At 42.8% G+C, this 13,521-nt stretch overlaps 1 protein-coding gene across 1 annotated transcript in view; it reads right to left on the bottom strand.

Moving 5' to 3' along the window:
* Positions 1-13,521, bottom strand: part of LOC133026644 (voltage-dependent calcium channel gamma-2 subunit-like) — a 49,642-nt gene that overhangs the window by 8,929 nt on the left and 27,192 nt on the right. The window contains exon 2 of the mRNA XM_061093560.1: positions 8,374-8,457. Within this exon, the coding sequence (XP_060949543.1) occupies positions 8,374-8,457 (84 nt within the window). The remainder of the gene's footprint in view (positions 1-8,373; positions 8,458-13,521) is intronic.

The raw sequence follows: 13,521 nt of genomic DNA, 5'->3' as shown, positions 1-13,521 counted from the left end.
ATAAGGTCATACTCGGAATAAGCAATAATTTAATCAAGACATGTTGAGTTGTCTGACCTCAGTCGCTTTATGCTGAAATGTAATTCATACGTTTTCACAGCATTTTGCGACATGGACACGTGGTTGTAGTGTAGCCTCGGTGTGATGTTGTGGATTTAATATCACAACCACACTATGCTCTGAGACATGTGGGCAGGAACAACAATGGATTATTCTAATTGCCAGTCTTCTTAACATCATAATCAAATTAACGTCTTATTTAGAATAAGGGTAAGTAGTTGAAGTATTGCTTAACAAGGTCAGTTTGTTCTGTGCACAAAGATTCGAACACGACACACAGACACACAAACCAAAAACCATCTCTCTCCTTTCTTTTCTCTTCCACTTTCACCTTCCTTTCATTTCTCCCACTGCTTAGTTCTGCTGCAGTAGAGTGTGTTTGTACTGTATCTGTGTGTGTGTGTGTGTGTGTGTGTGTTTGTGTGTGTGTGAGTTTGTGTGTGTACGTGCTTGTGCGTGTCTCTGGCTGACTTATGGTTTCATTAGCTGCGGCAGAGGAGAGCCTTGTAATTGTGGCTGAATTATAGAGGTTGGGGGTGGACACCACCAGCATGGGAACACCCTGGGGTTCACACACATACACACACCTATACACACACACACTTAAGTGTACACACACACACACACAGACACACAAACTACAGTAAAGTGCAACAACCCCCCATTACTTTGTCACAGCCATATACACACTCGCTCAACAAGCAACAAAGTGAACACACTCATCGATCAGCTTCCCACCCACTCACTCGCTCTATCTCACGCTCCAAAGTGGGGTGTTTCCCATACACACTGTACACTACCCACGCAGGAACAATCTGCTCTCTCCCTCTCTCTCAAACACACACACACAAACACACAGACACACACACACTCATATAACTTCCAGCTCGCACACAAACACACACACATACACATTTCGCCCACGTGGGAGAGCCCAGCAGCAAAGTACGTGGTAGTGGGAACTCGGCAAAACAGCTACAGGGGAAAAACTAATAGCGTGTTTGTGTGTGTGTGTGTGTGTGTGTGTGTGTGTGCTTGGTATCCTGCAAGGCTAACGAACACGATAACCGACAGAATCGTTTAAAAAAACAAATGGACAGATCTTTTCTTACGGAGAAGATGAAAACTGAAAGCTGGAACACACACGCACACCCACACACACACACACACACACACACACACACACACACACACACACACACACACACACACCACCACCACCACCAGGCAGATGTGTCTTTGCATGACGTGCCCGTGTGAGTACGTGCACGAACATAGCACACACACGACGGAGCCTGCCACTCATTATCACGCCGTATTACCCATGTTAATCATTATATGTCTCCGTGTCCCAAAAATAGCCGCGGTGACGTCGGCGAGTCGGATGACGTCATCCGTGGGTGACGTCACGTGTCTCCTAGCATCCCGATCGGGAGCATTAGCATTGTGTACAAGGATCCAGCCGTCTAATTATAGCATCGCTAAGACTGCGTACTGCTTCACAGTGTTCAGAGCAAATCAGGACTCTGTGGGTTCTTGTTTTTCTAGCGTTGTGAGGACCATGGAAAGAGAGGACATTTTGGCTGGTCCTCACTTGGTAAGAAAGACAAACAACAGGATTAGGCTAAAGGTGACTTATTTTCTCAAGTACAATTTTGAGGCACTTTTACAACGCACATATATTTATATTCATATATAACAATGTGACGACTTTATGCTTTAACATTTCAGAGAGAAATATTAAGCATTTTTACATATCCTTTGCAGATTCAGATGTTTTACACACCAAAGTTTCCTTTTTCTTGATTAATGTATTTTATTCTGTCTTATACATAAAATTTGGGATTTAGAAATTTGGGATACGCTAGTGGTATAGTGTAAGAAAAGCAACACTGTGGCAGACATCTTGTTTCTGATCCACCTAAAGTGAATGGAACGCATAGAGAACAGAACATTATGTACTGAGCTGCACAACGTGTACGTTTTCCTCAAACTCCGCCTGTAGCATCAATATCATTTGAGAATTGCTGTAATTACATTAACAGCCGTGCACTCGCAGGACATCAATAACTAATTCTTCTTCTACCGCTGATTGGTGAAACAGTTGCGCACACGTATGTGAGGGTCTTGGTTAGAGCCGGGAGAATCCATTACACCGGAGAGGGTCCTCATAGGTATAGGAGTGCAAATGCATGTGTGTGTGTGTATGTGTCTTGTTCAAGCCACTTAGGGCAGGAGCTGAGCTGTTGGCCAAATCTAATCCCATTCCACGGGTCCGTGCAGGATACGACAACACACACCGACACTTCACACACTCGTTCACACACTCGTTCGCACACTCTGTTACATACACAACACAGCGTTTCCCTTTCCACTCGTTCCAAAGCTGCAAACACACAGTCACTATAGAATCTACAAATTAATGCACACACACACACACGGAGCGTATTGTACACATCAATCAAATTAAACCCACAATACACATAATTCTTTCCTCCAAGTCAAAACACAAACAAACGCACACATCCACATCTTCTCAGGTGTGAAAACAGAAAACACACACGCCCGCTATCTCACAGCAGCGTTGGAACGAGTAAATATTTACTCGTAATAATCCAAATCTCTTTTTGTGACCACGGTGAATGAGCAGAAATGAATCCTTGCGAAACCAAGAGAGATCCCGTCCCCTTAAATCTGTGATACAACAAATACCAGCGGAGGATTCAAGGACGACAAGAGTTCATGTACGATAACAGCCGACAGTGTGTACATCACAACCGGGCCTATGTAGGACAGCCCGGTCTCAGCAGGCGGAGGTGAATGTTACGTCCTTGTATCGTCTTTGTCTTCAGATCAGCGTTTGACTCTAGTCGTACGCCATCGCATTTTCGTTTGAATTAATGGTCTCAATTTAATTAAATTAGGATTTTGGTGCAATTAATTTGAAGAGTCATTCTTGGGTTTGCTAAATATTTAATCAAAGGGTTGATCTTTCCCCAAGTGTTTCGTGAAACTTGATTTGGAATTCAGCAATATTGTCAGGAATCAACGTTGTATTTCACAACTGGCTTGAGCAAGTATTCCCAACATGTTAGATAATAAAACTTTATATAACATTGTGCTGATTCCCTGTTCTGGCTGTTAACAGTGAGAAAAAATGATACCTGTACGTTGTACTGTTGCTGAATCCAGCTTTTATCAGACAGAATAAAGGATTTTTCATGATCAACGTTTACCCAGAAACGGACGGAGCCGTCTGTACGTATTTTGGGGTCATTTTGTCCATACATACTAAAAGCTTGCAGACAAATACTTAAAAGACAAAACATAGCTATACTACTGGAGGCCACAAGGGCACAGTGAAGCCAATAGTTCAAGCGAGACCATCAAAAGAAACGAAGAAGACATTTAAAAATTTCAAAATGTTTGTCTTTTGGCTTCATTCAGGCTAAACAGACATATAGATTATCACAACCTCCTAAACCATTGCCATGTTTGCTATTCTCATAATCTCCCGACTCAGCACTGTCCTCTAGTGGATGTACTGCTTAACAACCAAGCAAAGGTCGAGGAAGTTGATGTATTTGTAGGAAGTGATGGTTACATCGTTTAAAACGGACACATGTTTTTCTGTATGTAAAGGAAGCTTAAATGAGCCTTAACATTTTGTAATTAAGTGTTAATGGGCATTTGGATATAAAAGTCACACAGCCCCAGTTTGTGATTTAGCATGATGCATATTTTTTTGTCTTGTAAGATAAAACGATAAAACGCCAAAGTTCTGCACTGCATCGTGTCTGAAGACCGTGATTGCAGATGATATTTACTAAAAGTTTTAGGTAGAGGTCTGCATGAGTCTGAAATGCTGGACCTCTTTCCAAACCCATGAAAAGTCATCATGAACACCACATGCATGAATACATTTTCGAACCCCCGGAGTGGACGCGAGGAAAATTAGACCTGGTCCAAAATGTGTCAGACTCAAAAACACTCGACTGAGAAGGAACAGGAAAACTGCCGCTCATTTGAAGAGCCTTCAATTAACAAACAAGTCAGAGTCAAGAGAAGCAATATAGTAATGACAATAAATGTCAATTAATATATCTTTTCACTCACTGAAATAACAGTGATTTCTTCCCATGTTGATTTTGTCGTAGCATGTGATCTGAGCTGGATATCACTATGACACACATGAAATGGCCATTGTTAATAAATGAGGAGTTTGCTCTCTGGCTCTGATCGAGCACATCAGCTAAGTAAACTGTAATCTCCCTCCTCCATACATCAGGCTGTGGTGAGGGGTTGGGGGGGGGGGTGGGTGGGTGGGGGGGGGGGTTTGGGCCCTGTCCTCGCTCTCTGTGGCTGCAGCTGATAGCACCACTGCTGCAGGAGGAAGGCTGACTGCTCGCCCTTACATAACCACATGTACAAATTCACCCAGAGAGAGAGGCTGATGGGGGTGGGGTGGGTGGGGGGGCGAGAGACTCAGGCAGAGAAATCGAAGGGCCCTTGGGGAAAGAGAGCGAGAGAGAGAGAGAAAGAGAGGCAGACAATGGGGAAAGAAATCATCCAAAAGGAATGACAAAGTCCCCTCTTGTATGTCCCTAGTGCAGCGCTGGTTCTGAACCTGCCTGTGGGTTCGGCCTGTGGTGATGCTGGTCACAGTTTCTCTCTCTGAAACTGTAAAAGTCACCTAAAGCACCTGAGGACTCAATCCACAGAACCTTAAACTGGACAATCAGTTGCTGTCGTGGATGATTCCCAGTCACCACCGCTACAGGGCACCGATCGCCTGTTTATTCAAATCATTAATATTGAAGTTATTGCATATCCACCTCGCACAAAATCCAACAGTGTACTTCCTTTAGCCGTTAACACTATACATGCCAAGTGTGAAGTTGATAAGACGAAGAGTTCTTGAGATATGCGAGCCTTCTACAGACTAAGATTTCAGGAATAAGAAGATAGATGCTGGTGTACGACTCCTTCAGTTGTTACAAGTGTTCTTTACTCCCTCAGTGTGAGTCTAAAGCCGTTGAAAGGTTAAATACACATTAACATCACAAGTCCACAAATCACTGCAAAGCTTTGTCAGTCAGTGGTTTTGCAGCAGGTTGTGTCTGTTGCTGCTCGTTTTCTCCTGGTTTGCTGAGACAACTTCTACATAGAGACGCACAATGTGTGTGTGAAGTTGATTGGAATCAAGTTGTCTGGTCTAATGAGCTCTTTGGGTTGTGTTTGTTTCGATGTCCTCCCAGGTCTCTTCTGCCCCGGAGCCACCAAAGTCCCTGGAAAACGCTCGAGCTTCAACAACATGTTCTGCGACATTAATCCACCGGAGCTCAACAAACTCTTCAGTGTAAAAACTGTTTCCATGGTAAAGCAAAAGAGGTATAAAGTCTTTGTCTCATTTCAGCGCGCCTGTAAATATTTGATTGCCACACTGGGATCAGTAGCATGTTAGCAGGTTCATTATACATGTGGGTGTGACATCACTCTCGACACACATGCGGTATGTGTGTTTTACGCGCCCACACGCTAACCCCATGTTCCACTGAATGGGAAGAAAACAGAAAGAGACAGGTTTTTCCATTATGAAATTACAGACAAATAATATTTTGTGTTTGATTTGATTAGCTGTTGGTTGTACTTCAGTTCAGGCGTAGACGTTTAGAGTTTTAGACATATCAGGGTTAGTTCCCTGTCTAAACACAACCAGATCCTAAACATGCAATGCAACTCCAGCCACTAGGGGTCTCTCAGTCAAAACAATATAAAGAGATCTATATTGGTGATGTTGTGTGTTTGTCAAACAGCTGTTAAGACCAAAACTAGGACTCCAACATCCCTGATTTAGACGTTCTGCTCTGTTTGATTCAGTGTGAAAGTCCCTTGAATAACTTCTGTTTCAGGCCGACACTTAATTGCACTGAGGAAATCAGGACCAGCATCAGGCGCATCTACCATCAAGCATTTAAACTCATGTGGGAGTCCTCAATTATGGAAAAGCAACAGTCTCCCTTGTCTCAGCTACAATCATGAATGGACCCTTGAGCAAGGCACAGTTGCTAAGTGGCTAGAAGCAGGAGTCTGCAGATAGTCGGTGAGCGTTCTGGTGGGAATGTGTATACGAGTGTGAAGCAGAGTGGAGCCCGGACAAAGAAACGTTGCATCATTTCCATCTGTCAGAATGTGTCACCGTCCACACTTTACATTGTCATTTCAGTGATTTAGCTGACACTGTTACTCAGGGTGACTTACAGCGAGTGTGACAGTAGAAGGAGCTTTGATTACCATATCACTGGGGATTATAGGAAAAGCCAAAAAAAAGCAAAGAGTGCAAGAGTCAGTGCATTTGTGCATTCATATCCCGCAGCCAACACAAGTGGAGCTCAGAAAACAAACAGAAGAGGAACAGAGGGGCAATTTGTGCAAATCCTCACAGTCTCGTACAATTAAGGACCTGACACAGCAACGTTCAACAGCTTCAGACATCAAATGCATTCTGAGGGAAGATGTACAGCATTGTTGGAACAGAGCTTTGCTAAACAGCTAATGACAAGGAGGTCAAATAGCACAAACCTGTGCATGTGCAGCACAGGAACAATTAGATTCTACAGGCATAAAAGACAATGGATTAATGTTATATACAAGAACCTTTTCTGCAGCTTATTCCTCTGTGTTCTAGCACTGTCGGAATTTAGTTTCAATATTAAACAAGCCAACTTGAAACCATTAAGACAGTAGATTTTGGCAGTAAATTATGATAAATTGTTCTAGTCGTAACAAATATGTGATGAAATCAGCTCTCAGGTATTGTTAGAGAAAAAGTGGATGTAAATCAAAGGAAGGAGCCAATATCCGATCAATCAAATTAAACAGTTTTATTAATTTATTTGTGCTTTTCCACTAATAGCTACATAAAGTGTAATTGTCTCTAGTGGATGGTAACTTGGGAAAAATGATCTTTAACATAATAAAAAGTAAAATAAGAAAGCCCAACACTACCAGTGATTAAACCTCATCCACATATTAATGACACGTAAATCTCCATCTCACAGTTACACATGCAAACATACGAGTTTATGCAGATATTTACGTTGCCATGGCGATGCACAGCGGGGAAAGGAAGGAATGCTGTATCAGTGATTCATCCGAGCAAGATACATGAAGTTCACAATAAAGAGGAGGCTCTATCTTTCTTTTTAAAACTGGCAACAACTGTTTCTGTTTCTGGATATTTTACCAGAGGCCGAAAGGGAAAAGTTGTGGAAAATGTTTCCGACAACTGACTCGGACATTTGCCTTCTCTGGATAATTCCTGGAGTTTAGAAGCTTCACAGAAAACTTTAATGTCTTTTAATCAACAAGCCTAAACCTATGAGGGTAATTTCAGATTGACCTAACACTGAGATCAGCGCCCTGTCTCTCCTCTTCATCCCATCATCCCCACACTCCAGCCCACAGCCTCCATCCACCAGCTGTCAGACAGGCGTGCAGGCCTCGGCGGAGACGGACAGACAGATGGATGGAAATCAAGAGGGAGGAGGCAAGGGATAGGTGGAGGGAAGGAGGAGAGGGAGAGGTGTGACCCACATAGCCGAGCCTGGAGTATTTATAGAAGAAAGTGTCCTAATTGGCAAGCCGCTGGGAAAGCAACAGCACCGCACTGGTACCCTACTCCTTGTCCTTCACCTCCTCAACCTTCCCTTCTCCTTGCCTCACACCTTCTCCTGCCAGTTTCTCCGCCTCTCCATCTTTCACCTCTCCCTCCTCCTCTCAGAACACCTCCTCGTCCTGCGACTTCCATCCCGGACCCTTCCTCCACTCTTGGGTCTATCTGCTCCAACTTAACGATGTCCTGTAGAGTTTCTCCTCAGCTCTGTGCTCCTCTTAGTCTTCAACCCTCTTCAACACTCTACCTCTTCTTCTACCTCTGAACTCCTCCCTTCATTCCCCTTCTTGTCCTGCTGGTTGTCAAACGGCTTCCTTTTGCCTCGCTCCCTCCCATGAAACGTTAAGGTTCTAGATTTAATGCTGATATATTCTTGTAACCAAATGTAATGATGAAAAAGTTTTGAATTTAGTTTGACGTATTTTGTCCGATGGAAACCTGGACTTTCAGCAGATATCTACATAAAACAGATTTACAGATGCAATAAAAGTTGATAGTTTATATTAGGGTGTAGCCCATATACACAGTAAGATGATCAGGAGGGAAAGAAAATCTAAACACAAGAATGGATGGATGGATGGATGGATGGATGGATGGATGGATGGATGGATGGATGGATGAGGGCAGAAAGGACTCACGTAGGAAGTACTCGGAAGCATCCGCCACATAGTCAGCATCCTCTGGGAAGTGATCGATCTGCTTGCACATGCCTTTAAAAGAACCTGTCGAGAAAGAAAGAAAGAAAACATAAACAATGTGCACACCAATGTTTCACCCTCAACAAATAACACATTCAAATTGACAAATGTATCAGACGTGTACTTTGAACATGGAGGAGGCGGGGCTTATGACATGTACCGCAGTCCGCCAGCAGGTGTCGATCCAGCTGTCATTCATCTTTATGTTCATGTCTATGATGACCATAGTCTGACTGTCCACTGTTGATAGGAGTGTGTGTGTGTGTGTACGTGTGTGTGTGTGTGTGTGTGTGTGTGTGTGTGTGTGTGTGTGTGTGTGTTTAGCTTGGTTCAGCTCCAGTGGTAATTGTCTGCCCTCCCAAAGCACTGTGATTAAATGGGCCCTTGTTAATTGGTGTTTGAAGGACGAAAGACTAGTTCCCAGCTCTCAGATGGGTTACACACCCACACACACTCGGACACTCTCTCCCAGTAAGTCTCACACACACACACACAAACACACACACACACTCACATACTGTAGCGACAGCCTCATTGTCCAGATCCTCGCTGGCTGTCCTGGTCACTCATCATGGTGAGAGATCCCACAGCTAAGTTTTCAAATATTTTGCATTTTCCTTGTGGCCCACAGAGAAAAAGAGCAATTTTTACACCAAACCCACTGAAATAATAATAAAAAACAAACCATGACAGGACTCTGCCTCAGGCCTGCTTCATATTTACATATCTTTAATAACAACTCAGCAAACACTCAGAGTTTTTTTTTATCAGGTACACTTTGATAGATACATTAAAAGATTTTTTTAGCGGGAAGCGAAGCTGCAGAACGCTTTCATCACTTCATTATTCCAGTTGTGAACTGTGTGTACAGCTGCGAGTCGGATCTCTGTTCGGTTCTGGAAGGCGGGAGAGTGGGGGTGGGGTGGGTGGGGGGGTAAACAACAGTGCTGCATGTTTTCAGGAGGAAACACACGGCCTCTTGTCTCACTAACTCATCGTAGGTACTTGTTTTGCAAATAAGAAGGACGCCAGCGAGTTAAATAAACCTGAAACGTGTCGTGTGTAAGAAAAAGAGTTTTGTCAGGGAAGTCCGAAACGTCTATTTGTTCTGGGCGGTTTCAAATTTACTACTTATTAAAGTTAATATCCTGTCCATCATGAGACTGGACGTGTTAGTAGATAAACAGCGTGTTGAAGCAGTGGAAGGTGCATGAACACGGCTTGACTCGGATTTGTTTTTGTTAATGCAACTTTAGACGATGCAACAACATGGATTGTGTAAGTTTATAGCAGATATATTTTGCTCGCACTGTTCTGTCAGATAGAGCGGGTCGTCCCCTAACCAGGAGGTCGGTGGTTCGATCCCCAGGCTCTTGTCACTCTGCCCTAGTGATCTTTTGCTGAAGGCAGTGACCGAGGTCAATATACAAATATATAACGCTGACAGTAAACTTTTTAGCTTTATTAAAATCTTTGTCCTCCTATTACAGCTGTTGCCCTCATTGAGATTATTTCCCCTCGGATTTCAATCATTTTTACAATTGTAAATCAGTTGCTCATGTCACTCTATGTATGGAGGACCATACATGACTTAGGTATAAATAAATAAATAAATAAATGTATAAATAAATACAGAAATAAATTAATGTGGAAATATATTTAAGAGATTTATTTAGACATTTATGTTGTTATTAACGTATTTATTTCTGTATTAATTTCTGTATTTCCTTTTTTATTTATTTATGTGTTTATTTATACATTTATTTATTTAAAATTAAGTCATGTATGGTCCTCCATACTCTATGAGCAGGAGAAATAAAAGAAGAAGGAACACCAGTGCACTTTATACAAGAGGAAGTGTTTGTGTGTGTCTCTCGGTTTAAATCCATGTCTGCCGTCCACGTTGAATGATAAATGCAAAACAATAAACTGGAATCAACGTATCCACTCAGACCATTAATTCTTTAACAGTCCTATGTAAACACGACTCCTGTTATTTCCTCAGCCGTCCCACATACGTGTAGCTCCAGTGTTATAAAACATTCAAGATGGTTTCTGCCGGCGGTTGCTAGGAGACGTGCAAAGCAGAAGCTCCACCGGTGAATCAACTTTAATAACTCGTCTTTGTCGTTTCTCTGTGTTTGTATCAATTTGAATTTATTGTTTTGCGTGAATCTCCCACATTATCTCAATACGCTTCCATTCACACACTCAGAACTCTTCCTCACTGTCCTCGTCCTCCTCCATCACTCTCACACTCTCCCTCTCTCCCTCCAGCTCAAGCCCACCCACGCTGCAGCACGAGCACATGTAACCTGGACTCGTTCGTCTCTCTGCTATCTGTCTCACACACAACCCTCCTTCCGTCTCCCTCTCTCGCTCTGTCTCCTGCTTGCTCCTCTATCGCTCTCTCTCTCGTCAGTCGGCTACATGTGAACCCCCAGGACCAGATTCCCAATCACTCACCCCCCCACTCCTCCACTCTATCTCTCTCTCTCTCTCTCTTTAATCCTTCCTGGGATTCAAATAAAGAGCACACACCTAATTGTCTGGGCAGGGAAGCATTAAAGGAACCTCGGACCAAAAGAGGAGGTCTCTGTCCGGATCACGGTGAATCATGTTCTGGTTTGTTTGCTGAGTGAAAACACCTTTTTTTGTAGTTTGCGGGAAGGTGAGACGGCGTTAAACATCAGAAGGATTGATTTCAGTCTTTCCCCCGGACTAATGTTTGAATGACGAGAATAATCATTTCCATAATGACGTTACAGTGGAAATGAAATAAACGAAAAGAACCAGTGCTTTAGTTTTCTCCATTTAAACAGAGTTACTACTACCTGCTCAACAAGCCGACATCAGACGCACGGCCGTCTACAAACCAAACAATGTCAAAGGCAGCACAAATCCCATACGTCTCACTTTTTGTCCGTCCATAATAAAATGGAGGTCTGGACATCTCACACCAAAACTGGACCAACGCAAACTTCCCAGTTCCAGGGCAGTGGTGTGGACGTGAGGTACATGATGTGCTGATCATGTGCTTTTAATACTAAAACAAAGCAATGTGGACATCGCCTAAATCCCAAACTTTCTGTGAATTAAGCTACATATTGTGAAAATGACCAATAATCATTTACAGAAGTTGAAATATAACCATCATTTGCCCAAAGTCTTTCCCTAAAGTCAACTCCTCCTTCTCTGCAGCCGTAACACACAGTTGCTGTTTCTACTATTAAACATTATTTCTGATTCAACAGTGATATGAACTCACAGAGAATCCAACAAGTGGACGTAGCTGCACACGTTTCCTGCCTGAGAAACTCCTCCGCTCTCACCTCCCTCCCTCCCTCCCTCCCTCCCTCCCTCCCTCCCTCCCTAACGACGTGTCACTCTTCCAAATTGGCCTTATTAAATTATACATCATGCTTAAACATGGAACACATACTATTATTCCGAGGCCGACCTGCACCTCGGGGGTCAGGACGGCTCCATCATCCACTTATCCTCCCAGCGAGAGGAGCGTCTCGCCGCACATGATTTATACCAATGAGCAGAGACACCAGTGACCCCGCCCCCATCACGAACCAATCAGGAGCCAGCGTGGCGACTGAACTTATGGCTGTTTAGCAGGCAGCCTTTTATGAAGTATTAACATCCTGACCCACTCACGCTGCAGAAAGCCTCTCTTTGTGTAGCTGTGTGTGTGTGTGTGTGTGTGTGTGTGTGTGTGTGTGCGTGTGCGTGTGTGTGTGTGTGTGTGTCACGACAGTAGATAATGCAAAGTACAAACGCCCTCCTCTGAACCACAGCTGTGTGTTATGCAAATATTTGCCGCTGTGTCTTTATTCTTTATGCTGATCGTGGGTCTGTTTGCTCAAACGCCATTAAACTAATCCCTCGGCTGCAGAGGGAAGAACATCAGAGACCTGGAAGGTGTGTGTGACGTGTGACTGAAGACGTCCACTTCTGTCTTCTATCAATATTCATTTATCCAGGAGGAGATGCTCCTTATCCCCCCCCCCCTTCCTGGCTCCTGGCTCCTTTCATCCATTTGCAATCATTTCCTGGTTTTTCTGCAGCTCCTTCTGTCTTGAACATCCTGCCAGTTTAACTTATTACATGTTTTTCATAATCTTAAATATCCGGCTGGAAGAAATACTCTCAGCAAAATTGTATCAATAGATTTACCTTTGTCTTTTTGACACTTAATTCAATTTAGCCCAGGAGTTTATTACAACGTTCATCATTTCCCTCCTTTTGTGATATTGTGTCTTTTTGCTGATTGATTGTGTTGATAATAAAATCAATGGTGTATCAATAACTTCCAGAATCAGATGTGACTGGGAACGTGTCAGGACCTTTTGTGTTTGTGTTTTTGTCGTGGACTTTTTCTTCTTCGACTTATTTCTCCTCGACTTTGGTTTCTCGCATTTGAAAGATTGGATTCTTATATTTGTTTCGCACTTTGCAGAGTTGATTAATGTTTTATTTTGAAGCTTCTTTCATTTCTTATTTTGATTCCCGTCCTCGTCTGGTTTCCCTCCTTTAAGATTGTCTGCACCTGAGATCAGTTCTCTTTATATCATCTCTTCAATCAGCTCTGTTCAGCTCGTCTGTTCACATCTGTACATTTCCTGGTTTTTCTTTTCCTGGTTTGTTTGTCGTTTCTTCTGTTTTTAACTCGTGTTTCAGTTTTTGACTTCCTGTGTTTCTGGTTAGTGTAATTTTTTTCGAGTTTGGACTTTTAGTTTGCTGTTTAAATTATATTCTACACATCATACCTGCTTTTCGTTCTGCTAGAAACTCAAAACGTGACAGTAAAAAAGAGAAATCAAAAGAAAATCAAATCCACAACAAAAACATATAAGAAGCCCAAAAAAAGTCTCAGAACATAAAGTCCTACATCAACTCGACACAGAGACAGATTTATGTATTTCTAGATAATAGAGGATGTGTTTTACTTTAAGAAACAGTACTCACTTAATTATTGGACTTCATTATGAGCTGTATTTCATTTTAATCTACGAACCCCAGCAGCCAAATTCATTTCCTCACAATTTCAGAGCACATTCGACGATGCAGAGACCCATT

This window comes from Limanda limanda, chromosome 2 (genome assembly GCF_963576545.1).
Source record: "Limanda limanda chromosome 2, fLimLim1.1, whole genome shotgun sequence".
Taxonomy (NCBI): Eukaryota; Metazoa; Chordata; class Actinopteri; order Pleuronectiformes; family Pleuronectidae; genus Limanda; species Limanda limanda.
The sequence above is the reverse complement of the archived record's forward strand: the minus strand, read 5'-3'. Positions and strand labels throughout refer to the sequence as shown.